Below are 24,888 nucleotides of genomic sequence, written 5' to 3' on the forward strand. Positions count from 1 at the left end.
CTCCCAAATCCCTGTCAGTCCCAACATGGAGCAAATCTTTGTTAATAAAAACATTCCACTGCCCGGAAACAACTTTCAGATCCTTGTGACTGACTGAAGGACAGCTGTTTGGTTAACTCACACTAACCATTTTTATCTTAGCGTTTGACAAGTGGGTTTAATTTGTTGAACTGTGGCAGCTTCGCAGGAGCTGAGGTGAGTCAAGCTGAAAGATCGGGAGGGTACACATTGAATACTCATTGCATAGAACAGACCTGACAGAGCAAGTCTGTAGTAAACACAGGAACAAGAGGAGGCCATTCAGCCCCTTGTACCTGTTCCACCATTCAGTTAGCTCATGGCTGATCTGTATATTAACGTCATCTTCCCACCAGTGTTCCATGACCGTTAATCCCCTTACCCAATAAAATCTTATCAATCTCAGTCTTGACATTTTTAATTGACTCTCAACCTCAACAGCTTTTTGTAGGGGAGAGAGTTCCAGATTTCCACTCCCCTTTGTGTGAAGAAGTGCTTCCTGACAACCCCCCTGAACGGCCTGGCTCCAATTTTAAGGTTCAGCCCCCTTGTTCTGGACTCCCCTCCACCACCCTACCCCCACCAGGGGGAATTCTCTATCTACTCTATCAAACTCTTTATGAGTTGTAAACTCCTATCAGAGCAGCACTGTTGGTATTGGATTCCCAGTCTATTCAAAGGAAAGTCAATGTAATGAGACTTTCATTGTAGCTCAGAACAGGTACAGAATGTGGCAGCTCAAGTGAGGCAGGTTTATAATGCATTACTGAATGTGAGTGCAAGAATTGCGTGCACAGTATGTGTTAAATAGTATTGCTGCCTATTCAAGCACTGAATGTCCTGGTGAGATTGGCTCCCAGTTCATTAGTATAGTTGCTCCAAATCCACTCATTGCTTATGACAAAACGGATGTATACAAGAAAGATAAATTATTGGCCCAAATTTCCATGGGGACAGAATCCAGGGGAATCGCTCCAGCATTGTCTCCACTTGCTAATGTGTGAAATGGTTTCTCATTTTCATTAATTAACAAACATTCAGGAAGGACAGAGAGAATTACAAATTTGTCCCACCAGTCATGTTATAATGAAGGATCATGCCCAATACGCCTTCACAATCAGACCTGATGAATCAGTCACTAACTGCAGCACCCCAAACCCACTTCCCTGGAAATTCACACTGAAGGTCGGAATCTGCATATGGAGGAATCAGCCCTTTCTCCCAGTCATTCTAAACCCTAACTGCGATCCACCAGGAGTCACAATCATCATCAGGGTCATTGCCCATAATGCTTGTTTTCAAATTCTAGATATGATTCAAGACGATGGCCTTATTATATTCCCCCATGTATTATTACCCTGTGTTATATTACCCTCTGTGTGATATTGCACCCTGTATGATATTCCTCTTGTGTGATATTACCCACTGTGTATTATTACCCTATCTTATATTACCATGTGTTACTTTTTTATACATTCATGGGGTGTGGGCTTTGCTGGCTGGGCCAGCATTTATTGCCCATCCCTAGTTGCCCTTGAGAAAGTGGTGGTGAGCTGCCTTCTTGAACCGCTGCAGTCCATTTGGTGTAGGTACACCCACATTGCTGTTAGGAAGGGAGTTCCAGGATTTTGACCCAGTGACAGTGAAGGAACGGCGATATAATTCCAAGTCAGGATGGTGAGTGGCTTGGAGAGGAACTTGCAGGTGGTGGTGTTCCCATGTGTCTGCTGCCCTTGTCCTTCTAGATGGTAGCGGTCGTGGGTTTGGAAGGTGCTGTCTAAGGAGCCTTGGTGAGTTGCTGCAGTGCATCTTGTAGAAGGTACACACTGCTGCTACTGTGCGTTGGCGGTGGAGGGAGTGAATGTTTGTGGAAGGGGTGTCAATCAAGCGGGCTGCTTTGTCCTGGATGGTGTTGAGCTTCTTGAGTGTTGTGGGAGCTGCGCTCATCCAGGCAAGTGGGGAGTATTCCATCACACTCCTGACTTGTGACTTGTCAGGAGGTGAGTTACTCACCGCAGGATTCCTAGCCTCTGACCTGCTCTTGTAGCCATAGTATTTATATGGCTAGTCTAGTTCAGTTTCTGGTCAATGGTAACCCCCAGGATGTTGATAGTGGGGGATTCAGTGATGGTAATGCCATTGAACATCAAGGGGTGATGGTTAGATTCTCTCTTGTCGGAGAAGGTTATTGCCTGGCACTTGTGTGGTGTGAATGTTACTTACCACTTGTCAGCCAAAGCCTGGAAATTGTCCAGGTCTTGCTGCATTTGGACATTGACTGCTTCAGTATCTGAGGAGTCACGAATGGTGCTGAACATTGTGCAAACATCAGCAAACATCCTCAGTTCTGACCTTATGTTGGAAGGAAGGTCATTGATGAAACAGCTGAAGATGGTTGGGCCAAGGACCTAGGACACATGTGTTATTTTACCCCCTGTGTTTTATTACCCCCTGTGTTATTTTACCCCCTTTGTTATTTTACCCCTGTGTTTTATTACCCTTTGTTATATTACTCTGTGTTATATTACCATGTGTTCTGTTACCTCCCCCCCCCCGATGTTAATTTACCCCCTTTCCCTCTCTCAGTGAACTACCCTCTCTCCTGAAGCCCTGTACACCATTGAGGCCACCTGCATGGGAACAGGAAGCGTGGAAAGTTTACGGCACAGGGAGAGGCCACTTGGTCTGTCGTGGCTCTGCTGGTGGTATCACCGAATCATGTTACGCGAGGTTTACAGCACAGAACCTGGCCATTCGGCCCAGCCACTCCATGGTGCTTCTGAATCTTCACTCGTACTTCCTCCCATCCCTCCCCGTCTCCCTCTCTCAGCCTCTATTCTCCTCTGCCTTGTGAGTCTATTCAGCTTCCTCTCAAATGTCTCGATACTTTTCACCTCCGCCATTCCCTGCGGTAACAAGCTCCACATTCTCACCGCGCTCAGTTTCTCTCAATCCCCCGTCGGTTTTTATACTGATGGCCTCTGACCTCGCTCTCCCCTCCAGTGGAATTATTTTCTCTGTCTCCGTTCCATCCGAGCTTTTCCTAATTTAAGAGGCCCCGGTCAGTTCACAGGGAGGGAGGGAGGGAGGGAGGGCTCCAGGGAGAGCACTCAGAGAGAGTGATGCTGGGCAGGATATTACCAGGGGTGGAGAGGGGAGCAGGTGGCTCGCGCCCCCGGGAGCAAAGTTGGCATGGAGCCTAGCCGCTGTGTGCCAGCAAACCCTGCAGGCAGACAGCGCTGCGGGTGGGGGGGGGTTAACTAGCCTACCAGTGGGACTTCCGCCCCTCAATGTGGGGGGATGGGGGGGGGTGGACAGTCGTATCCAGGGAGCCGCTGGCCAATCCGATTGCCCGGCAATCCTGGCAGTGCCAAGAGCACGTTAGTGGGCCCAAGAAGGCGGCAAAATGGATCCCAGAGCGAGGGAACCCCGGGCGTTTGGGCAGGGAGCGTTTGGGCAGTTTAAGGCAGGGGGCCAGGGGGGAGTGAGGGGTGGTTGGTTTTTCAGGGCAGGTATCAGGAAGAAAGTGGGGGAGCAATATTAGGGGGCTAGCCCCACAATGTGCAAAGGGAACCCCCTCCCCCACTGAAATTAGTGCCCCCCCTTCCTTCCTGCTCTTTAAAAAAGATTTTTAAAAACATGGCCTTCCCACTCAGGCCCGATTGCCCATGCCAACCATCTTGTGGCGTGGGCAGCATATTATCAGAGCCAATTGGCTTCTTAACCAGCTGAATTGGCCCTTGGTTACTTATTTAAATATGGCAGGTGGGCTGTTGAGTTTGACACCCATCTACCCCCTGTTTTATGGGGGTGAGCTCAAGGGTGGGCTCCAACCCTATTTTATGTGCAAACCCCTCTGTCCAAACGCCCCCCCCACCCCCACTGCTGAAGACACACACCTGGCAGGAGCAAGTAAAACCCACCCCACTGAGCGGTCTGTCCCAGTATCGATGCCTGGCTTTGGCCATGTGATGCTACTCGGAGTCCTGTGTATATTGAGCTTGGATCAACTGATAACCTTTCAGAGAGGGTAGGGCTGAAACCACCCCCCCAGCTTTGATCACCCAATACCAGACCAAACCAAACCATCAGGCCTCACCCCAACCCTCTCCTACCCATGGATCGTGTCTGAAACTTCAAGCACAAGAAACAGCTGTTGTTTAACTTGCAGATTCCAGACAAGATAAGAGGCAAGTTATTGACATCAATGGGTGGATTTGTACAATATATTTTAGCGACAGGATTTTTCCTCCCCCAGAGGCTGGTCACCTTTGAATTTATTTTCTATTTCGCGTTTAAAATGTGCTTCAGGATTTGACTTTTATGTTCTGCTCAGGCTCTTCAAACAGCCTTGTTGGAAAACACTGAGGGAAGACTCGTGGAGACTGTGGGAGAGGAAATTCAGTCATGTTGCCAAGGACAAATCCTGAGACATTGCTGGAACATTATAATTTCAGCTTCCACCCACTTGTACTTTTCCTCAGCTGAAAAATGTGTCTAGGGACCTGGAATGTGAGATTTACTCGAGTGTGGGCGTTTAAAACCTTTGACATAAACCAGAAAGAGTTCTCAGCGAATGGGCAGGTCATTGGGAAAAGACTTGAAGGATGAGAGGGAGGGGGATGTATGAATAGTGAAGATGGATAGAACAAGGATAATCTCAGGCACATGCATTTGTCATTAATGAAAGGCCTTTTGTGTGATAAATTCCAGAGGAAACAAACAGGAATGATGTGGGTGGGATACAAAGTGGTGATATTTTATTTCTGTTAGCCCCATGAACAATTAAAATAGACTTAACTCTAATTTAACTCTTATATAGAACTGCTTAAATGGACCAAGTCAAAGGTGCTGAACTCCAGAAACACATTAGGTACATGCGTGCTGAACTGTAGAAACACATTTTATGTTAGGCTAACTTATACAGTTTATTCTTCTGATGGCAAAGGCAGCACTAACTTGTACACAGCAAGATCCCACAGCTAATGGATGAGAATTTTTGATGTGTTTTTTTTTGTGGCGTTGGTTGGGGGAGGAATGTTGAGCAGGGCACTGAGAGAACATCTTCAAACAGCCCTTCCGATTTGTGGACAGAAAAATCCCACCAACGGCTGATAAGATGAGTAATCAGTTCATCTATTTTTGGCGGCTTTGCTGAAAGGAGGGAATGTTGGCCCAGACATCATGAAAACTTCCCTCATCTTCTTCAAAACATTCCAAGGAATCTTCAATACTCACAGGAACAGGCCAAAGGGGCTTTGGTTTAGCTTTTCATCCAAAAGACAGCACCTCTGACACCGCAGCACTCCCTCAGTACCGCACTGGAGTATTTCCATTCTGTACTCGAGGTCTGGAGTGGGAGCTGAAGCTACAGCCTCCAGCCTGATGCAATGAGACCTGCTATTCATGGCGTTCTCGCAAAGACAACCTCATTCAAGCACAAATAGACTGGCGTCTTGTGCCAAGTTCAGCGCTGATGCTGAAACTTTCTCAGTAGTTAACATATCACACCATCCTATTTACACACATTAAACCAACGGCCCCGTCAAACTGCTCAGGTAGATTTACAAGATCCCGGGGTCCCTGTTGGAAGGAGAGCAAGGGTTCTCAGCCAACATTCCTCCCTTAACTAACATAACCAAAGGCAGATTAACCAGTCAGTCATTTCAATGGGATCATACTGTGCACATCCGTGCTGAGTATATAAGTCTTGCTCCAACTGTCCAGGGCGTTGGTGAGACTGCTCCTGGAGCACTGTGCACAGTTTTGGTCTCCTTACTTAGGGAAGGGTAGACTTGAATTGGAAGCAGTTCAGAGAATGTTGGGTCAGCAGATTCCTGGGGTGAAGGGTTCTTATGAGGAAAGGTTGGGCCTATACACACCGGAGTTTAGAAGAATGAGAGGTGATCTTATTGAAACAGTAAGATCCTGATGGCGGGGTGGGGGTGGGGGTGGGGGTGGGGGTGGGGGTGTGGGTGGGGGTGGGGGTGAGGGTGGGGGTGGGGTTGGGGGTGGGTGTGTGGGGGTGGGGTGGGTGTGTGGGTGGGGGTGGGGGTGAGGGTGGGGGTGGGGTTGGGGGTGGGTGTGTGGGGGTGGGGTGGGGGTGTGGGTGGGGGTGAGGTTGGGGGTGGGGTTGGGGGTGGGGGTGGGGGTGCGGACTGACAGGGGAGATGCTGAGAGGATGTTTTCACTTCTGGGGAATCTGGGACTAGGGGGATCAGTTACAAGATAAGGAGTCTCCTATTTAAGGCAGAGGTGAGGATGAATTTTTTTTCTCAGAGGTTCAATAGACTTTGGAATTCTCTTCCACAGAGAGGCAGGGAGGCCACATCATTGAATATATTCAAGGCCGAGTTAGACAAATTTGTGATCAACAAGGGAGCAGGAAAGTGGAGCTAAAGCCACAATCAGAGTTGCCATGAAGTTATTGAATGGTGGAACAGTCTCGATGGGCTGAATATCCTCCTCCTGTTCCTTTTCCTTCTGATCTTAAGTTCTCCTCCAGACAGTGGAGCACAAAATCCAGGCTCACACTCCCAGTGCAGTACTGAGGGAGTGCTGCACTGTCAGAGGGTCAGTACTGAGGGAGTGCTGCACTGTCAGAGGGTCAGTACTGAGGCAGTGCTGCACTGTCAGAGGGTCAGTACTGAGGGAGTGCTGCACTGTCAGAGGGTCAGTACTGAGGGAGCGCTGCACTGTCAGAGGGTCAGTACCGATGGAGTGCTGCACTGTCAGAGGGTCAGTACTGAGGGAGTGCTGCACTGTCAGAGGGTCAGTACTGAGGGAGTGCTGCACTGTCAGAGGGTCAGTACTGAGGGAGTGCTGCACTGTCAGAGGGTCAGTACTGAGGGAGTGCTGCACTGTCGGAGGGTCAGTACTGAGGGAGAGCTGCACTGTCAGAGGGTCAGTACCGAGGGAGTGCTGCACTGTCAGGGGGTCAGTACCGAGGGAGCGCTGCACTGTCAGAGGGTCAGTACTGAGGGAGCGCTGCACTGTCAGAGGGTCAGTACCGAGGGAGCACTGCACTGTCAGAGGGTCAGTACCGAGGGAGTGCTGCACTGTCAGGGGGTCAGTACTGAGGGAGTGCTGCACTGTCGGAGGGTCAGTACCGAGGGAGTGCTGCACTGTCGGAGGTGCTGACTTTCAAACTTGCATTTTTATAGCACTTTTCACTACCTTAGGAGGTCCTATTACTGACCCTCCGACAGTGCAGCACTCCCTCAGTACTGACCCTCTGACAGTGCAGCACTCCCTCAGTACTGACCCTCTGACAGTGCAGCACTCCCTCAGTACTGACCCTCTGACAGTGCAGCACTCCCTCAGTACTGACCCTCTGACAGTGCAGTGCTCCCTCAGTGCTGAGCCTCTGACAGTGCAGCGCTCCCTCAGTGCTGACCCTCCGACAGTGCAGCGCTCCCTCAGTGCTGACCCTCTGACAGTGCAGCACTCCCTCAGTACTGACCTTCTGACAGTGCAGCACTCCCTCAGTACTGACCCTCTGACAGTGCAGCACTCCCTCAGTACTGACCCTCTGACAGTGCAGCGCTCCCTCAGTACTGACCCTCTGACAGTGCAGCACTCCCTCAGTACTGACCCTCTGACAGTGCAGCATTCCCTCAGTACTGACCCTCCGACAGTGCAGCACTCCCTCAGTACTGACCCTCCGACAGTGCAGCACTCCCTCAATAATGACCCTCTGACAGTGCAGCACTCTCTCAGTACTGACCCTCTGACAGTGCAGCACTCTCTCAGTACTGTTGTTCAGGAGTCTCTGCTCCATGCTTGCTCATGCTGCACCCATTAGCAGCTGAAACACAAGGTTTTACCTACAGACATCAGTAGGGGTCCAATTTTCATATTGCAAGTGGGCTTCCGCCATGAAAATCTGCCCTATTAGTGCCTGCGGCATGTGGAGGTTTTGGAGAGTGAGTACAGTTTGTAACAGGGCCAAGCTGGTGATGTTTGGTAACGTGACAGAATATTTCAGGGTCTCGAACACAACTGCTAACAAATACCAGCAGCAACTCTGCTTCTGTGCAGAGTCTGATCCAAATTCCAAGGGAGTGAAACAATAGAAAGCTCCTGAGAATTTCTCCATTGTTCAATCCACTCTGTGTGTGTGTGTGTGGGTATGTGTGTATATGTGTGTATGTGGGTGTGTGTGTGTGTATGTGGGTGTGCGTGTATGTGGGGGTGTGTATGTGGTGTGTGTCTGTGTGTGTGTGTGGGTGTGTGTGTGTGTCTGTGTGTGTCTGTGTGTGTGTGTGTGGGTGAGAGTGTGTGTGTGTGTGTATGTGGGTGTGTGTGTGTGTGTGTCTGTGTGTGTCTGTGTGTGTGTGTGTGTGGGTGAGTGTGTGTGTGGGTGAGTGTGTGTGTGTGTCTGTGTGTGTCTGTGTGTGTGTGTGTGTGGGTGAGTGTGTGTGTGTGTCTGTGTGTGTCTGTGTGTGTGTGTGTGTGGGTGAGTGTGTGTGTGGGTGAGTGTGTGTGTGGGTGAGTATGTGTGTGTGTGGGTGTGTGTGTGTGCAGGTTTGTGTGTGTGTGTGTGTGTGTGTGTGTATGTGGGTGTGTGTGTGCAGGTTTGTGTGTGTGCGTGTGTTTGTGTATGTGGGTGTGTGTGTGTGTGTGTGTGTGTGTGTGTATGTGGGTGTGTGTGTGCAGGTTTGTGTGTGTGCGTGTGTTTGTGTATGTGGGTGTGTGTGTGCAGGTTTGTGTGTGTGTGTGTGTGTGTATGTGGGTGTGTGTGTGTGTATGTGTGTGTGTGTGTATGTGGGTGTGTGTATGTGTGTGTGCGTGTGTGTATGTGGGTGTGTGTGTGTAATGGAGCAGTTTTCTTTACCAGTTCTTTAAAAGATCAGGCAGATTTTTAATAATAGCTGAATTTCCAGAGGCCAGTGTTTTATTATTTAATCTTTGTTTCACCCCATTTTCGTCATTCAAACAATTCACACGTTGGGCTGCAGCTTCCGACATTATGAAGCAAATAGCCATTCCCCATCTGGGAATTTGTAAATGGGTCACAACAATAATAGCCTTCATTTATATAGCACCTTTAACCTAATAAATGTCCCAGGATGCTTCACTGAAGGGTTTTCGGGCACATTGAACCATGAGGAGAGATTAGGACGGGTGACCAATAACTTGACCAAAGATGTAGGTCTTAAGGAGCATCTTCAAAGAGAAAGTGGAGTCGAGAGGCAGAGAGGTGTAGGGAGGGAATTTCAGAGCTTAGGGCCCAGGCAGCTGAAGGCACGGCCGCCAATGCTGGAGTGATTAAAATCTAGTATGTATAAGAGTCCAGAATTGGAGAAATATCAAAGGTTTCTAGGGCAAGGGGTGGTTATCAAGATAGGGAGAAGCCACGGAGACATCTGAGGCTCATCCAGAGGCCAGTGTGGGTCAACGAGCGCTGGGAGTGAGGAGCGATCAGGACTTGGTGCGAGTGAGGATGCAGGCAGCACGTTTCGGGTGAGTTGAGGCTTGTGGAGACCTTGTCACTGGTACAGAATCAGAGCAAACACCCAGGTGTGTTTGGCAGGTTAGAGTGAAGCCCGGCTGTGGGAAAATGGCTATGGTTCTAATTCTATAAGGGCTGAATTCTTCACCTGGCGGGCGGACGCTCACCTGACATCATCGCGCACTCTCGCAATATGTCGCTCGGTGAGCACAGGCCCACCGATAATTCACAGGCCCGTTAAGGCCCTTAATCAAGTAATTCAATGGAATTTTTCCCTGTCCAACCGTTCGGGTTGGCGGGTGGGTGAAAAGATCCAGCGGCCTTTGGAATTTTGAGGAAACCTCATCCACGGGCAGCGCGAGGTTTCCAATGTTAATTAAAAATAAAACATTTTAAATCTCATTTTTAACCAGAGTCACATGAGGGGACCATGTGTACCTTAATATTAATGTTAGAAATCTTCAGCTCCCTGAGGCAGATCTGGGCCTTCAGGGAGTTTTCACTGAGTGCACCCCGCCCCACACACACACACTGCATCGCTCACACTCCTCCCACCCTCACCCCCACCCCCACACACACACACACACACACTTCATCGCTCACACTCCTCCCACCCCCACCCCCACACACACACACACACACTTCATCGCTCACACTCCTCCCACCCTCACCCCCACCCCCACACACACACACACACACACTTCATCGCTCACACTCCTCCCACCCCCACCCCCACCCCGGCAGTGCTGAGGTTATCGGTGTCCAGCTCGCGCTGGTTGGCAGTTCATTGGCGTGAAATCGCGGTCGGGGCCCGATTGCGGACAGTGGATTGTTGTGCGGCCGATCCCAGGCCCACCCGATGAGGGGAAAACCCTCCCCTGAGCATCCACGCACAGAGCTCTAACTGTCCCTGTGCAGCACAGCACAGACATGTTAGTGTAACCCTGCATTAGGGCATATCCTCTCCAGCACTAGACAGCCCATTTCTACCTCCATATCACCCCCCCCCCACAAACACCAATCCAGCCTCAGCTCCTCTACTGCTAAAACCCTCACCCACACCATTGTTACCTCCAGACACGACCATTCCAACATTCCTGCTGTCCCACCTTGCACCCTCCATAACCTGAGCTTATCCAAGTCTCTCCTCTAATCCCAGCCTCTCCGCCATCCTTGATCTTAATCATTTCGTCACTGGCGGCCGTGCCTTCAGCTGCCTGGGCCCTGAGCTCTGGAATTCCCTCCCTAAACCTCTCTGCTTCTCTCTCCTCCATTAAGACGCTCTTATAAACCTACCCTCTTAACCAAGCGTTTGGCCATTTGCTCTCACATCTCCAAATGGGGCTTGTTGCCAAATATAGTTTGATCATCGTTGCTAGGAAGCATTTTGAGATGTGTGATTAGGTTATAGGCTCTATAGCAATATAAGTTTTTGTTGTTATGCCACACATAGCAGCCACCAGCCACAACCAGTAGCCAAAGAAAATAGTGCCATCCAATGCAGAATAGCACATAGTGAGTGTCTGTTTATGTGGACAGGTCAGGTCTCAGTGACTGGGACTGTTTGATATGATCCTCACAAGAACAGAATGAAATGTACCCACTGTCCTTCCGCAACTATCATCTATGAGACAGATGGAGGCTTCTCAATGTTTCAAATCTCAGATTTGTATATTTTCTTTGTACATTTTGTCTATCGGCAGAAAGGCTGCACAATTCAAATTTGAAATTCATGGACTGAGTTCACGTTTCTGGCTGAGGGGCAGCTGTTGGGTTATCAGTGGGAGCTGGGGAATGGTGGGAAATATGGGAATTCATTTCCCGTCTGAGTCCCTTGGGTTGTAATCCAAACTGTAGGAACCTGGACAGGTGATGGTGTGGAGCTATCTCCAATCCAGAACCTGCAGTAATGTGGAAAATGAATTAGGATGGGGATCTCCTGGTGAAATGCCCATCATTAGCAGGCTGTATATCGGAGATAGACAGTTCAATCAGGTCAATTCCATATACTTAGCGATAAATACCGCAAGGTGAGCTCCAATGGGAGTAAATCATTGGTATGTTGCCATGGCAACATGACAGCTGACAGTACACGGCCATTGCTTGCATATACCACAGTGACAGCATATACCACAGTGAGAGTATATACCACAGTGACAGCATATACCACAGTGAGAGTATATACCACAGTGACAGCATATACCACAGTGACAGCATATACCACAGTGAGAGTATATACCACAGTGAGAGTATATACCACAGTGACAGCATATACCACAGTGAGAGTATATACCACAGTGACAGCATATACCACAGTGAGAGTATATACCACAGTGAGAGTATATACCACAGTGACAGCATATACCACAGTGACAGCATGTACCACAGTGACAGCATGTACCACAGTGAGAGTATGTACCACAGTGAGAGTATATACCACAGTGACAGCATGTACCACAGTGACAGCATGTACCACAGTGAGAGTATATACCATAGTGACAGCATATACCACAATGAGAGTATATACCACAGTGAGAGTATATACCACAGTGAGAGTATATACCACAGTGACAGCATATACCAAAGTTAGGGCATATACCCTATGTTATGAGGGTAGTAAGAGTATAAACCAGAGTTAGGGCATATACCACAGTGAGATTGGGCTTGAGGAGTGGGGAGCTCAGGGATAGGGGGCTTGGGGAAAGGGGTGAGGGGTGCTCAAGGAGAGGGGAAAGGAGTGCTTTGCGAGGAAGGTTTGGGGAGCAGGGCAGAGGGGGGTTCGAGGAGAGGGGGCTGGGGGGAAAGATCCTTGAGGAGGGGGGGGTGGCTTGGGCAGAGGAAGGGTTAGGGAGAGGGGGTCTCAGGGAGAGGTGGTCTCGGGGAGAAGGAGGCTGAGGAAGTGGTATCTCGGGGAGGGGTCTCTGGGAGGGCTCAGGAAGAGGAGGCTCAGGGAGAAGGGGGCTCAGGGAAAGTGGGACTTGGGAAGAGGGGTCTTGGGGTGAGGGGGACTATGGAGGGAGAGGGTCAAGAGGGGAGGGGTGCTCAGGGCCATGGTGTGGCCTGCTCGCTGTTTAGTTTTACAGCCTCTGCTGTCCCTGATGCAGCTCGATTCCTGTCCCTGCCCCACACCTCCACAGCGAGAGTGGATGCACCTCTGTTATGTGTGAGTCTCTGGTGGGTCAGTCCTTACTGGCACTACGTTCAAAGCAACTTACTTAAAATGATTAATTAACAAAGGAGTATTGTTGCACATGGTTTTAATGGGCCTGGTTTTAGAAAGTGAAATGTGTTGGCCAGCCTAGTACCAGCCACAGTTTGTGGAGTTGCAGTACTCTCGCTGTTGTTAACCCTCCCTGTGTTCTGCCTGAATCCTGCTGCTTTATTCACTTTGCAATCTCTGCTTACAGCTGTGGTCAATAAAACAAACCTGCTGAAGGGCCATGGATTGGCAATCGCCCAGAAAGAGTGTTTCTGGCTTTTAAAGGATGGGTCTCCTCCGATTCCCTGGAGTATGTGAGGTTTATTTGGAGAAGTTTTACGGTGTACTTTCAGAAACCACATTCCCACAGAATTCCAAGAGGAATCCCACACGGGGCACTTTACCTGGGATTCCACTCGCTGATTTTAATTTCATTCCTACACTGTCCAGTTGTTTTGTCCCAGAGTTTTGATCACAGTTGATTTGTTAATTCACAGGGTAATAGTGACACAGTCTTGGCTACAGTACCCACACACAGAACACCTCCTGTAATCGCGGGCTGAAATTAGCTTGACAGCTCACAGCCACTCGGAGGGGTTTTTTTTCTAACCAGCACGCACAGATGGTTTACATTATCAAACTGAAACATGCAAACATTCCCATCGGTGAAAAGCTTGAGCAAAGAACATTGTTTGTTCCATAACCCCCACTCCACTCACTCCAAAATATCAGGAAATATTTGATTTTTATTCCAGGCTGCCATTCACATAATCGCTCCAGCCAAAACGAGAGGAGCTTTCGGGATTGGCTGGGGACAGAACCCAAGGTGATCCTGCCCCTCCCTGGGTGTACACTCTGTGCCCAGTTTGCAGGGTTCCGGAGTGGGAGGAATCCATTGTCTGACTCTGCCCAGTTTTCCACCCAAACTGACTCACGATTAATAACTCCCCAGGAAGGAAGTTATGTTAAGCCTGTATCGAATGTTGGTGACACTGAGGGCACTGTGTGCAGATCCGGTCCCCATATTATAAAAAGGATATAGAGGCACTGGAGAGGGTGCAGAGAAGATTTACAAGGATAATCCCAGAAACGTGTGGTTATATATATCAGGGAACGATTGACAGGCTGAGTCTCCTCACTCTGGATTAAGGAGGCTGAGGGATGACCAAATAGAGATCTTTAAAATTCTGAAAGGGTTTGATAGAGTGGATAAGAGAGAATGTTTCCTCTTGTGGGGAAGAACAGAACTAGAGGCCGTCGATATAAGATAGTCACCAGGAAATCCAATCGGGAATTCAGGAGAAACCTCTTCACCCAGAGAGTGGTGGGAATGTGGAACTCACTATCACAGGGAGGGGGTCAAGGTGAATAATTTTGATGTTTTTAAGGGGGAGCTGGACCAGCACTTGAGGGAGAAGGAAATAGAGGGCGACAATGATAGATTTGGATGAGGAAAGATGGGAGGAGGCTCAGGTGGAGCATAAACACCAGCATGGACTGGCTGGGCTGAATGGCCTGTTCCTGTAACGTGTATCTTATATAATCGCAGGTAGTCCAGGCTCTTTACTGATGTTCCTTCAATGTCCCTGGGTCAAAATCCTGGAACCCCCTCCCTAACAGCACCGTGGGTGTACCTACACCACATGGACTGCAGCGGTTCAAGAAGGCAGCTCACCACCACCTTCTCAAGGGCAATTAGGGATGGGCAATAAATGCTGGCCCAGCCAGCAACACCCACATCCCATGAAAGAACAGAAGAAAGTGTTGGCAGTTATTGACAAGGAACAGTAGAACATGGTGCATCCTTTGTCCTTAATGTCCAGCCTGACACTCCATACGAAAAAATTAGAAAGCTTTTCCATCCCACAGAACTCATACCCTCAACCTGAATCAGCCCAAAACCTCCTCCTCATCCACCCACTCACCACATCAACCGGAAAACATTAACTATTCAAATGCAGAAAGGTGGGGAAAGGATTATTCGGGATGGAGACAGAAGCAGTGAACATTCCAGGGATGGATTTTCTTGTGTGTTGGTTTTGACTTTTTTCACTCTTATCCCGGCTCAGTGCCATTGGCGACTCCAGTAAGTGCCCCTCATGCCCCAGTGCCCCGGAGCGCATCCCAATCTGCTCAGTTGTGATTCCCCTCTCGTTAGAATTATATCGTTGAGAGTTTTGCTGAAAAAAGGCATTTTGTGGAGGCTTTTCATCTTGAACTCATCAGGACAATCGCAAGAATACCAATGTCAGGGGGAGCAACAACTTTATACTGTGTGAGGAGAGAGTGCTGATTGGGTGGCAAGTGGGCACTGATTGGTAGAGGCATTGCCATGGCGGATACACCAGTTAGTGGTGGCTGACAATTAACTGCCAAGCATTGTTTGAATTTTAAACCAGGCAGCTTGACTCTGATTGGTCAAGGCATTGCCCTGAGGAATGAACCAGTGAATGGCTGTCACTTATTTTGTTTAGCTGAAACAGGAAAGAACAGGGTCTTGTGTGTTAATAAAGGTGGTTTCCAGTGCTCGCAAATGCACCACACTGCGAGCCTGACTGGCACCTTAAATTGGTTGTCAGCGCAATTTTTAGCACACTGAGGATTATTCGCAAAACCACATCTAATGTTGCACACTGTGTTTGGAGTTTAACAAGCACGGGCTGGTTGGGTGCGGCCTGTACCCTGCCTGTTGTGAACAGTGAAAGCGGATCAAACAGCTCCTGCTGGAACACGCGGGGAGCACAGGATTGGTCAATCGCCCCTTCTGACAAAATTGATCCGTCAAACTGCGCCACTACGAAACTGGTTATCCTGGTCATTACCTCATTGCTGTGTGTGGGATCTTGCTGTGTGAAAATTGGTTGCCGTGCTTCCTACATTGCAACTGTGATTATATTCATTAAGTGCTTCATTGGCTGTAAAGCACTGAGGTTTTGGAAGGCACGAAAGAAATGTGAGCATTTCTATTATTTTTGAAGTTTCCCTATGCTGTGGTTACATGGCCCCAATTTTCACACAATCACAGAATTGGTACAGTGTAGAGGGAGGCCATTCGGCCCATCCTGTCTGCACCGGCTCTCTGAGCATTTTAACTTAGCGCTAATCGCCTGACTTTTCCCCATAACCCTGCACATTGTGTGTATTTAAATAATCATCTAATGCCCTCTTGAATGCCTCAATGGAACCTGCCTCCACCACACTCCCAGGCAGTGCATCCCAGACAGTAACTACTCACTGTGTGAAAAAACTTTTTCTCACCTCACATTTGCTTCTTTTGCAAAACACTTTAAAACTGTGCCCTCCAACGGTGCAGCCCTCCCTCAGTACTGGCCCTCCAACGGTGCAGCACTCCCTCAGTACTGACCCTCTGACAGTGCAGCACTCCCTCAGTACTGACCCTCTGACAGTGCAGCACTCCCTCAGTACTGACACTCCGACAGTGCAGCACTCCCTCATTACTGACCCTCCGACAGTGCAGCCCTCCCTCAGTACCGACCCTCCAACGGTGCAGCACTCCCTCAGTACTGACCCTCTGACAGTGCAGCACTCCCTCAGTACTGACCCTCTGACAGTGCAGCACTCCCTCAGTACTGACCCTCCGACAGTGCAGCACTCCCTCAGTACTGACCCTCCGACAGTGCAGCACTTCCTCAGTACTGACCCTCCGACAGTGCAGCACTCCCTCAGTACTGACCCTCTGACAGTGCAGCACTCCCTCAGTACTGACCCTCTGACAGTGCAGCACTCCCTCAGCACTGACCCTCTGACAGTGCAGCACTCCCTCAGTACTGACCCTCTGACAGTGCAGCACTCCCTCAGTACTGACTCTCTGACAGTGCAGCACTCCCTCAGTACTGACCCTCTGACAGTGCAGCACTCCCTCAGTACTGACCCTCCGACAGTGCAGCACTCCCTCAGTACTGACTCTCTGACAGTGCAGCACTCCCTCAGTACTGACCCTCCGACAGTGCAGCACTCCCTCAGTACTGACCCTCTGACAGTGCAGCACTCCCTCAGTACTGACCCTCCGACAGTGCGGCACTCCCTCAGTACTGACCCTCCGACAGTGCAGCACTTCCTCAGTACTGACCCTCTGACAGTGCGGCACTCCCTCAGTACTGACCCTCTGACAGTGCAGCACTCCCTCAGTACTGACCCTCTGACAGTGCGGCACTCCCTCAGTACTGACCCTCTGACAGTGCAGCACTCCCTCAGTACTGACCCACTGACAGTGCGGCACTCCCTCAGTACTGACCCTCTGACAGTGCGGCACTCCCTCAGTACTGACCCTCTGACAGTGCGGCACTCCCTCAGTACTGACCCTCTGACAGTGCGGCACTCCCTCAGTACTGACCCTCTGACAGTGCGGCACTCCCTCAGTACTGACCCTCTGACAGTGCAGCACTCCCTCAGTACTGACCCTCTGACAGTGCAGCACTCCCTCAGTACTGACCCTCTGACAGTGCAGCACTCCCTCAGTACTGACCCTCCGACAGTGCAGCACTCCCTCAGTACTGACCCTCTGACAGTGCAGCACTCCCTCAGTACTGACCCTCTGACAGTGCAGCACTCCCTCAGTACTGACCCTCTGACAGTGCAGCACTCCCTCAGTACTGACCCTCTGACAGTGCAGCACTCCCTCAGTATTGTGGTGGGCATGTACTGTTGTGGGGTTTGAACCCATAACCTGCTGACTCAGTGGTGAGGATGTTAACCTACCGATGGCTGATAGCTTTCAGAATGTGTTATTTTGGGGTGGAAGTGAGGGCTTGTCTCCCTGGCACTAGCTACGGAAGGAAAGACGCATTTTAAAGGAAGCTGCTGGTCACTGTGACGTCTCCCAGGATTGGAGAATCTCCGATAGTGAATCCTTTGAATCACTCTCTGGTTTTCCATCGCCACCTTGTGGAATCACCCATAACTGCAGCTAGTGAGCTGTCACCAAATGAAATTACTCTCACATGAAGCAGTGAATAATGATTGTTCAAATCCATCACCTTTTGCTAAAGAATTCCTTGGTTCTGTTGCTGCAGCCAGCGCCCCCCGTCACCAAACTGTAATCAGACAAAATCTGAAGCCAAGCCATGTTTGGAGGTGTTAGGAGAAATAACCAAAAGTATCAAGGTGGAGGGAGGGAGGTGGAGAGGTTTAAGGAAGGAATTCCAGAGCTCAGGGTCCGGGCAGCTGAAGGTACGGCCGCCAATGATGGAGCGATTAAAACCAGGGATGTACAGGAGGCCGGAATTAGAGGAGCGCAGAGATCTTGGATGTCGTGGGGCAGGAGGAGATTACAAACATTGGGAGGGATAAGATTTGAAAAGAAGGAACTTTGCTGTCTCAATTCACTAATTACTTTGAGTTGCAAAGCAGAATTTCATTTTATTATGAAGTGAAAGGTGACTGACTGGGTCTGGACTTGGAAGATTTGCTTGTGAATCGGGTGAGATATTCTCTTCAAATGGAACAGATGGAACAGTCCCTGGACTCAGTCCGGCCGGTATATGGTTTTGGATATTAGACAGATATTTGGACTGATGAAATATATTTTCCAAAAAACCTATCAGTGATAATTATGAGCAAGTTATTAACACCTTCCCCGTACCTGATATTACAACAACAGTTCAAAATATTTACAGGTATTGGGCAGTGCAAAACCATCCATACATTGATTCAATATTCTCCATGTGGTTGTTCAGGCAGCAGACTGGGCTCTGATAGTGTGATCACAGCTACATCAGATTCCTAACCACGAGGAGCTCAGCACCCAGACAAATACGCAATGGACTTGCATTTCTATAGCACCTTTCCTAACCCTAGGGTGTGCCAAACTGGCATACAGTCAATGAGATATTTGTGGGGCGTAGATATGAAACAGGGCAGCCAATTTGTATACAACAAGATCCACAAAGAGAGATGTGATAATTCCCTGTATCAGGATTCTCCCTGTATCTGGAGTCTCTGTATCTGGAGTCAGTCTGTATCTGGAGTCAGTCTGTATCTGGAGTCAGTCTGAATCGTTGCTGCTGTAAAGTTGTTGCCTATCGGTCTGTTGACAGGTGTATTTTTTTTCAGGGCCGGCCGGGTTTCCCGGGTTCTCAGGGGCCTCAGGGACCACCCGGACCTCAGGGGCGACAGGGGGTTCCGGGACATAAGGGAGCGAGAGGTGACAGGGGCGAAGCTGGATTGACTGGACAAACCGGAGACAAGGTGAGTACAAAACAACCCTTTACACTGATCAAAAAACCCGAACAGCCCAATGTTTCTGTGTCGGTCCCAGTAAAATATCAGCACACGGTCGAAATGGACACTTCCTCATTTTCATTCATCCCTGGGATTAATTAAACATGAATCTAAATTTCCCTCTGGATTTCACTAGTCGAATTGAGACTGAGTGATGGCTGCAGGGAATGGGTCAGAGGGGTTTGGTGATAGTTTGTGTGGCTGTGGCTGCTTCTCAGTTCAACCCGACAACCATTCCTTGGAATAGTGAACACCAGATTTCAGTTCAGTCGCCAAAGGAACATGGGACCTGTAAGAGGAGAAAGGAGCAGGTCCATTGAGTTCACCTTCTACAAACCCCCAGTGCTGGAGAGTGTGGGGAAGCATCTGTCCAAACTCACCTCCTGTCCCCGACACCTGTCTCACTCACCGCACACCGGTTATCCAGACACTGCAGCCTTTCCCAATCGGATAGATTGGAGGGAGAGTTTGGGAGGCCAGGTTTTCTGGGTCCATTGGGAAATTGGAGAAGCAGTAACCCCCACAACATCAGGACATTTACTCCATTAACAGCAGACAAGTGCAGGGCCTCGCATTCCTGGCACTCTCCTCTATCTACCTCGGGGTCAGCAGAACAGAGAGGGCAGTCTGTCCGATAAAGGAGCCAATTGCAAATGGAAGTTTCAATTCAGCTTGTCGAATAGTAAAGGGGTCACACCCAGCGTCAATCTTATTAAAGAGACACCTCCAGGGTCGAGGGCTCCTCACAGCCTCAGGGCTGATGATCCACTTGTCGATGATTTGGAGTCTTTCCCAAGGTCTCACTGGGACTCACAGCCACCCACAGCTGGTGTAGGTCACTGGAATCTGCACAGGACGGACTGGGAGGGATTCCCAGCGTAATCCAGGACTTTCCCCCAGCTATTGTCCTTCTTTGAGATCGGGAGGGGCAGATGAGTTTCTCCTCGTCCCTGACTCCCCCTCAGATCTTGTTTACATAGACAAAATCCCAGCTTCCCAAATTCCTGCCGCCCCCCCCACCCCAGCAGTTTACATCATCTGGACACGATCCCTCTTATCCCCCATTGGAAAGGACGGTGAGATTGTGGGATTACCGTGGTAGGAATTCCGGTGTCCACCTTGAGCCCTCAGTGGCATTGCCTGTTTACCTTCCTTGCCAGCTCTGCCCATCTCTGGGTCGTATTCTCCACTGACCAGCCTTGGGAATGGGCATCAGTGGGTTAATTAGGGGCAGTGCAGAACCAATCATCCTCCCCGATCTTGATGATCCCACTCCCCGTGTTCTGACAGGTGAGAACTGGAGTCGAATCATCCCAGACTCCGCTCCCAGCTCCTGCCCATCTCCGACATTCCCGAAAACACCAGCACACATTCCACATAAAGCGTTTCCCATCAGGAGTGTCTGTCTGTAAACTCCAGCCCTAAAACTGCACTGGCCTGTGTGGCTGCTAATGGGGACTGGGAGTTCAAACTTCATTAACTAGTTTCCTTATCTGACCTGCTCTCTTTTGTGTTTTGACATAGGGACCGATGGGAGTCCCCGGATTTGCAGGAAATGACGGAATACCGGTAAGTGCCCAGTCCGAGAGGCTTCTCTCTGTACAGCTCTCCTGGCTATTACCCCGTGGGACTGGTTACAACGTTAAACACCACGATCAGATCACACCCCTTCAAACAGTTAACTGTCCTCACCATTTAGTGCTTTAAACCCTGGGTATCATTCGAGTTTCCCATCACCCAGAGGGAATCATTTCTTTGTATCTATCCCAACAAGAAGGTACCTGATTGCTTCATTCAGAGATTCTTGGGAAGGGAGAGAGTTCCGGATTTCCACTCCCCTTTGTGTGAAGAAGTGCTTCCTGACATCCCCCCTGAACGGCCTGGCTCCAATTTTAAGATTCTGCCCCCTTGTTCTGGACTCCCCCCCACCAGAGGAAATAGTTTCTCTCCATCGACCCTATCAAATCCTTTAATCATCTTCAACGCCTCGATTAGATCACCTCTTAATCTTTGATACTCAAAAGAATATAAGCCTAGTCTATGCACCCTGTCCTTTTAGCCTCAGTACCATTCTGGTGAATCAACACTGCACCCTGTCCATGGCCAGAATCTCCCTGCTGCCCAGAACTGAACACAGTTACTCCAGGTTGGGCCTGAACCGAGTTTGTATGTGACCTGTAGCTGAGTGAATGAAAGGAGATGGTTGTTTTTGTAGATTTGATGTTAGTTCCTTCCATTTATTATTCTGCAGGAACAGTAGAACTGCTTTCTCTTTGCTCAATGAATGATCTTGTGCTGAAACTGTCACTGTTTTAGGGTCACCCAGGACAGCCAGGCCCCAGGGGACCTCCTGGACACGATGGTTGCAATGGGACAAGAGGAGATTCCGGTGATGGAGGACGACCTGGATTCCCTGGTTTATTGGGCTTCCCTGTAAGTGAATGTTACTGAAATACCATCATGTGCAGGGTGAGAGTGAACAAGATTATCAGAACTGAGGGAAGCAGCTTTGGTCAAACGATCTGCGTGCTCACTGCATTTTGACTTCAAATCATCGACTTGCTTTCTAAGTGTAAGATAAATACAAAGACTCACAGAATCTTGCTGCACAGAAGGAGGCCATTCAGCCCACCATGCCTCTGTTGGCTCTTCGAAGGATCTATCCAATTATTCCCAGTCAGTGCATCCCAGATCACAGCAACTTGCTGTGTTTAAAAAAAGATTCTCTCCATTGAGAGGAAATCCTGCAATTTCGACATTTCCCATTCAATTTCCTATGTCAACTGTCATGGTGTGGTGGCAAATTCTGGACACTAGGTGTTGCTATCACTCGAATTTCTCATATGTTCCTTTCCTAGCTCCTTTACCAGCTAATCTTCTTTTAAAATATGTTTGTCAACAGACCCTGGACAGCACACATTAACGTCCAATGTAGAAATCCTACAAAATAACAATTTGTAATGACTTGACAGGTTTCGACAAGAAACAGATAAATTTTATTACAGAGAAGCTTTTCAGGCGCTACACGCTTGATCAGGACTCTCGTCAGGAAACCCCGCCCCCGGATTACCCAGCGCTTAGGGCTGATTGGCCGGAGTCTCCAAGAACAATCACGTGTCCCCTGATAGACAGCAGGAGAGGCTATACCCACAGTTACTACACAATGTGAATGAAATAAGAACGGAAATATATCTCAGGTTTGAAAACAGGGGTGACTGGACTTAGGGAGAGAATTGTTGCTTCAAACTGTTGTCCAATTTATAGGGAATCTATGCGTCAAGAGAAATTCACGGAGCAAGTTTGCCTTTGCAAACATGAATTCGATGGGGCTATGGACCCCAGAGCTGATCCTGTAATATTAAGGGTCACTGGTGAGGATCTGAGGGGCTGCAGCATTGCTGAATCCACCCTCACATTCTCAGGGTTTCCATTCCAAAACAGAGAAAACCATCTTATTTTACACAGCACAAAAATGGTCAAATTCTGAAATGAAAATATAATCCCGCGGATACTGGAAACCCGAAATAAAAACAGAAAGTGCCGGAAATGCTCAGCAGGTCCGGCAGCGTCTGTGGAGAGAGAAAGACAGAGTTAACGTTTTAGGTTGATGACCTTTCAACTGGAAAAAGTTTGGGATGTAAGAGGATTTAAACAAGTGAAGAGTGAGGGAAAGTGACGAGGGCCGGGGGAGAATAAATAGGGATGTTTGTGATAGGACGGAAAGCAGGAGGGATTAAGAGACAAAAGGGATAATGATGAACAACGAACAAGTAAAAAAACAAAAGAGAGGTGAAGAGGAGGTGCAAATGGTAAATAAGAGACTCATTCCCAGCATCTACTGGCTGGGAAAACAGGAATGTTTTTAGCTAAAATCGCTGAGCTCAGTGCTGAGTCTGGAAAGTTGCAAGGAGGGAAACCTGACCAGCTGCTGATGTGTTTATTTTCTGTTGTTTATACAGGGAATACCTGGCAGGAAGGGGCAGAAGGGAGAGCCTTTCCTTGTTACAACTGAGTGGACGCGATACAGGGTAAGTTTCACCTCACTCTGCAAATGGCACATATTTCAATGTGACAGTGCGTAGCTCGGACACCATAGGTTCCCTCACCATTTACTCCCAATTAACGAAAGTGAAGCTTTAAAAATTCATTCCTGGGTTGTGGGCATCGCTGGTTAGGCCAGCATTTATTGCCCATCCCTAGCTGCACCTGTTCAGAGGGTGTTTAAGAGTCAACCATGTTGCTGAGGGTCTGCAGTCACATGTAGGCCAGACCAGGTAAAGGGCAGTAGTGAATCAGATGGGTTTTTACAACAATCGACAATGGTTTTCATGGTCATCTTCAGACTTTTAATTCTAGATTTTTATTAAATTCAAATTCCACCATCTGCCGTTTACCCTGGGTCTGTGGATCACTCCTCCAGTGACGATACCTCTATCCCACCACCTCTCCTCATGAGAGGGACCTCGATACCTCTACCCCACCGCCGAGAGGGACTGATTGGAAAAAACAAGACATAAAACTGGAACAGTGGGTCTATGTGGATCCAGTGATCTGTAACAGTGGGTCTATGTGGATCCAGTGATCTGTAACAGTGGGTCTATGTGGATCCAGTGATCTGTAACAGTGGGTCTATGTGGATCCAGTGATCTGTAACAGTGGGTCTATGTGGATCCAGTGATCTGTAACAGTGGGTCTGTGTGGATCCAGTGATCTGTAACAGTGGGTTTGTGTGGATCCAGTGATCTGTAACAATGGATTTGTGTGGATCCAGTGATCTGTAACAGTGGGTTTGTGTGGATCCAGTGACCTATAACAGTGGGTTTGTGTGGATCCAGTGATCTGTAACAGTGGATTTGTGTAGATCCAGTGATCTGTAACAGTGGATTTGTGTGGATCCAATGATCTGTTACAGCATGTGGGGTGGTTTGTTATTGCACCAGGAATCCACAGAACTTTGAATTTAAATAAGATTGAGATTTGAATTCATTTTTTAAAATCTGGAAATAAAAAAAACTGTTCTCAGTAAAAGTGAACATGAAGCTGTTGATCGTCCTAAAAACCCAAGACTGACTAATGTCCTTTAGGGAAAGAGAGCTGATGTCCGGACCCAGTCTGGGCCTACACGTGACTCCAGTCCCACGCCTGGCCTCTGGAATGGACTAGCAAGCCTGGTGGTTCAAGGAGGACCAACCACAACATCTTTAGGGCAGCTAGGGATGGGCAATAGTGCCAGGGACACACAGCTCATTGAGTTATCAGTGAAATAAGCTGTTCACCTCAGTGCATGAATAATGAGTGTCTGATCTCAGTGTCTCACCCAGAGGACAGTGTCTGGCACAACAGCTTTCCAATCCATACATCTCCGCAACTCAGGGATCTGACTGATCTGGTTGAGGAGGGGGCCTGAGTAAGAGCTTCTGAACCACCATTCCCCTGGGAAACAGTGTGGAGAATGGGGAATGGGGAAGTGAGGGAGGAATGAACTGGATTGTGATTCTATTCTAAGTGATTGTCATTCTGCTTGTGTGTGCAGGGAGCTCCCGGTCACCCAGGGTCTCCTGGATTTCCGGTAAGTGTTTGGGTTTTGGCGCAGTGGTGGGATGCGAGTTTGGGGGTATTGTCGGGGCGCGGGGATGCAGGGGTGGGGGAGCAGGTGGCAGGGTCAGTGGGATGGGGGGGTCGGTGGGACGGGGGGGTGTTGGTGGGGTGGGGGGATGCGGTGGGGGGTCGGTGGGGGGGTGGGGTTTGTCGGGGGGAGTACGGGGTGGGTTGGGGTCAGTGGGGTTGGGGGGGTACGGGGTGGGATGGGGTTGGGGGAGTCGGTGGGGTCGGTGGGGTCGGTGGGGGGATGTGGGGTGAGGTTTGTCGAGGGCAGTGTGGGATGGCACGGGGTCGGTGGGGTGGGGGGTTATGGGGTGAGGGGGGGGTAAGTGGGGTGGGGGTGTACGGGGTGAGGGTGGGGTCAGTGAGGTGGGGG

At 49.3% G+C, this 24,888-nt stretch overlaps 1 protein-coding gene across 1 annotated transcript in view; it reads left to right on the top strand.

Moving 5' to 3' along the window:
• The window catches only part of LOC144683063 (uncharacterized), a 184,582-nt gene that overhangs the window by 71,921 nt on the left and 87,773 nt on the right, over window positions 1-24,888 (top strand). The window contains exons 4-8 of the mRNA XM_078546077.1: window positions 18,744-18,878; window positions 20,436-20,480; window positions 21,228-21,344; window positions 22,871-22,939; window positions 24,445-24,480. Of these exons, the coding sequence (XP_078402203.1) occupies window positions 18,744-18,878; window positions 20,436-20,480; window positions 21,228-21,344; window positions 22,871-22,939; window positions 24,445-24,480 (402 nt within the window). The remainder of the gene's footprint in view (window positions 1-18,743; window positions 18,879-20,435; window positions 20,481-21,227; window positions 21,345-22,870; window positions 22,940-24,444; window positions 24,481-24,888) is intronic.

This window comes from Cetorhinus maximus, chromosome 7, assembly GCF_964194155.1.
Source record: "Cetorhinus maximus chromosome 7, sCetMax3.hap1.1, whole genome shotgun sequence".
NCBI lineage: Eukaryota > Metazoa > Chordata > Chondrichthyes > Lamniformes > Cetorhinidae > Cetorhinus > Cetorhinus maximus.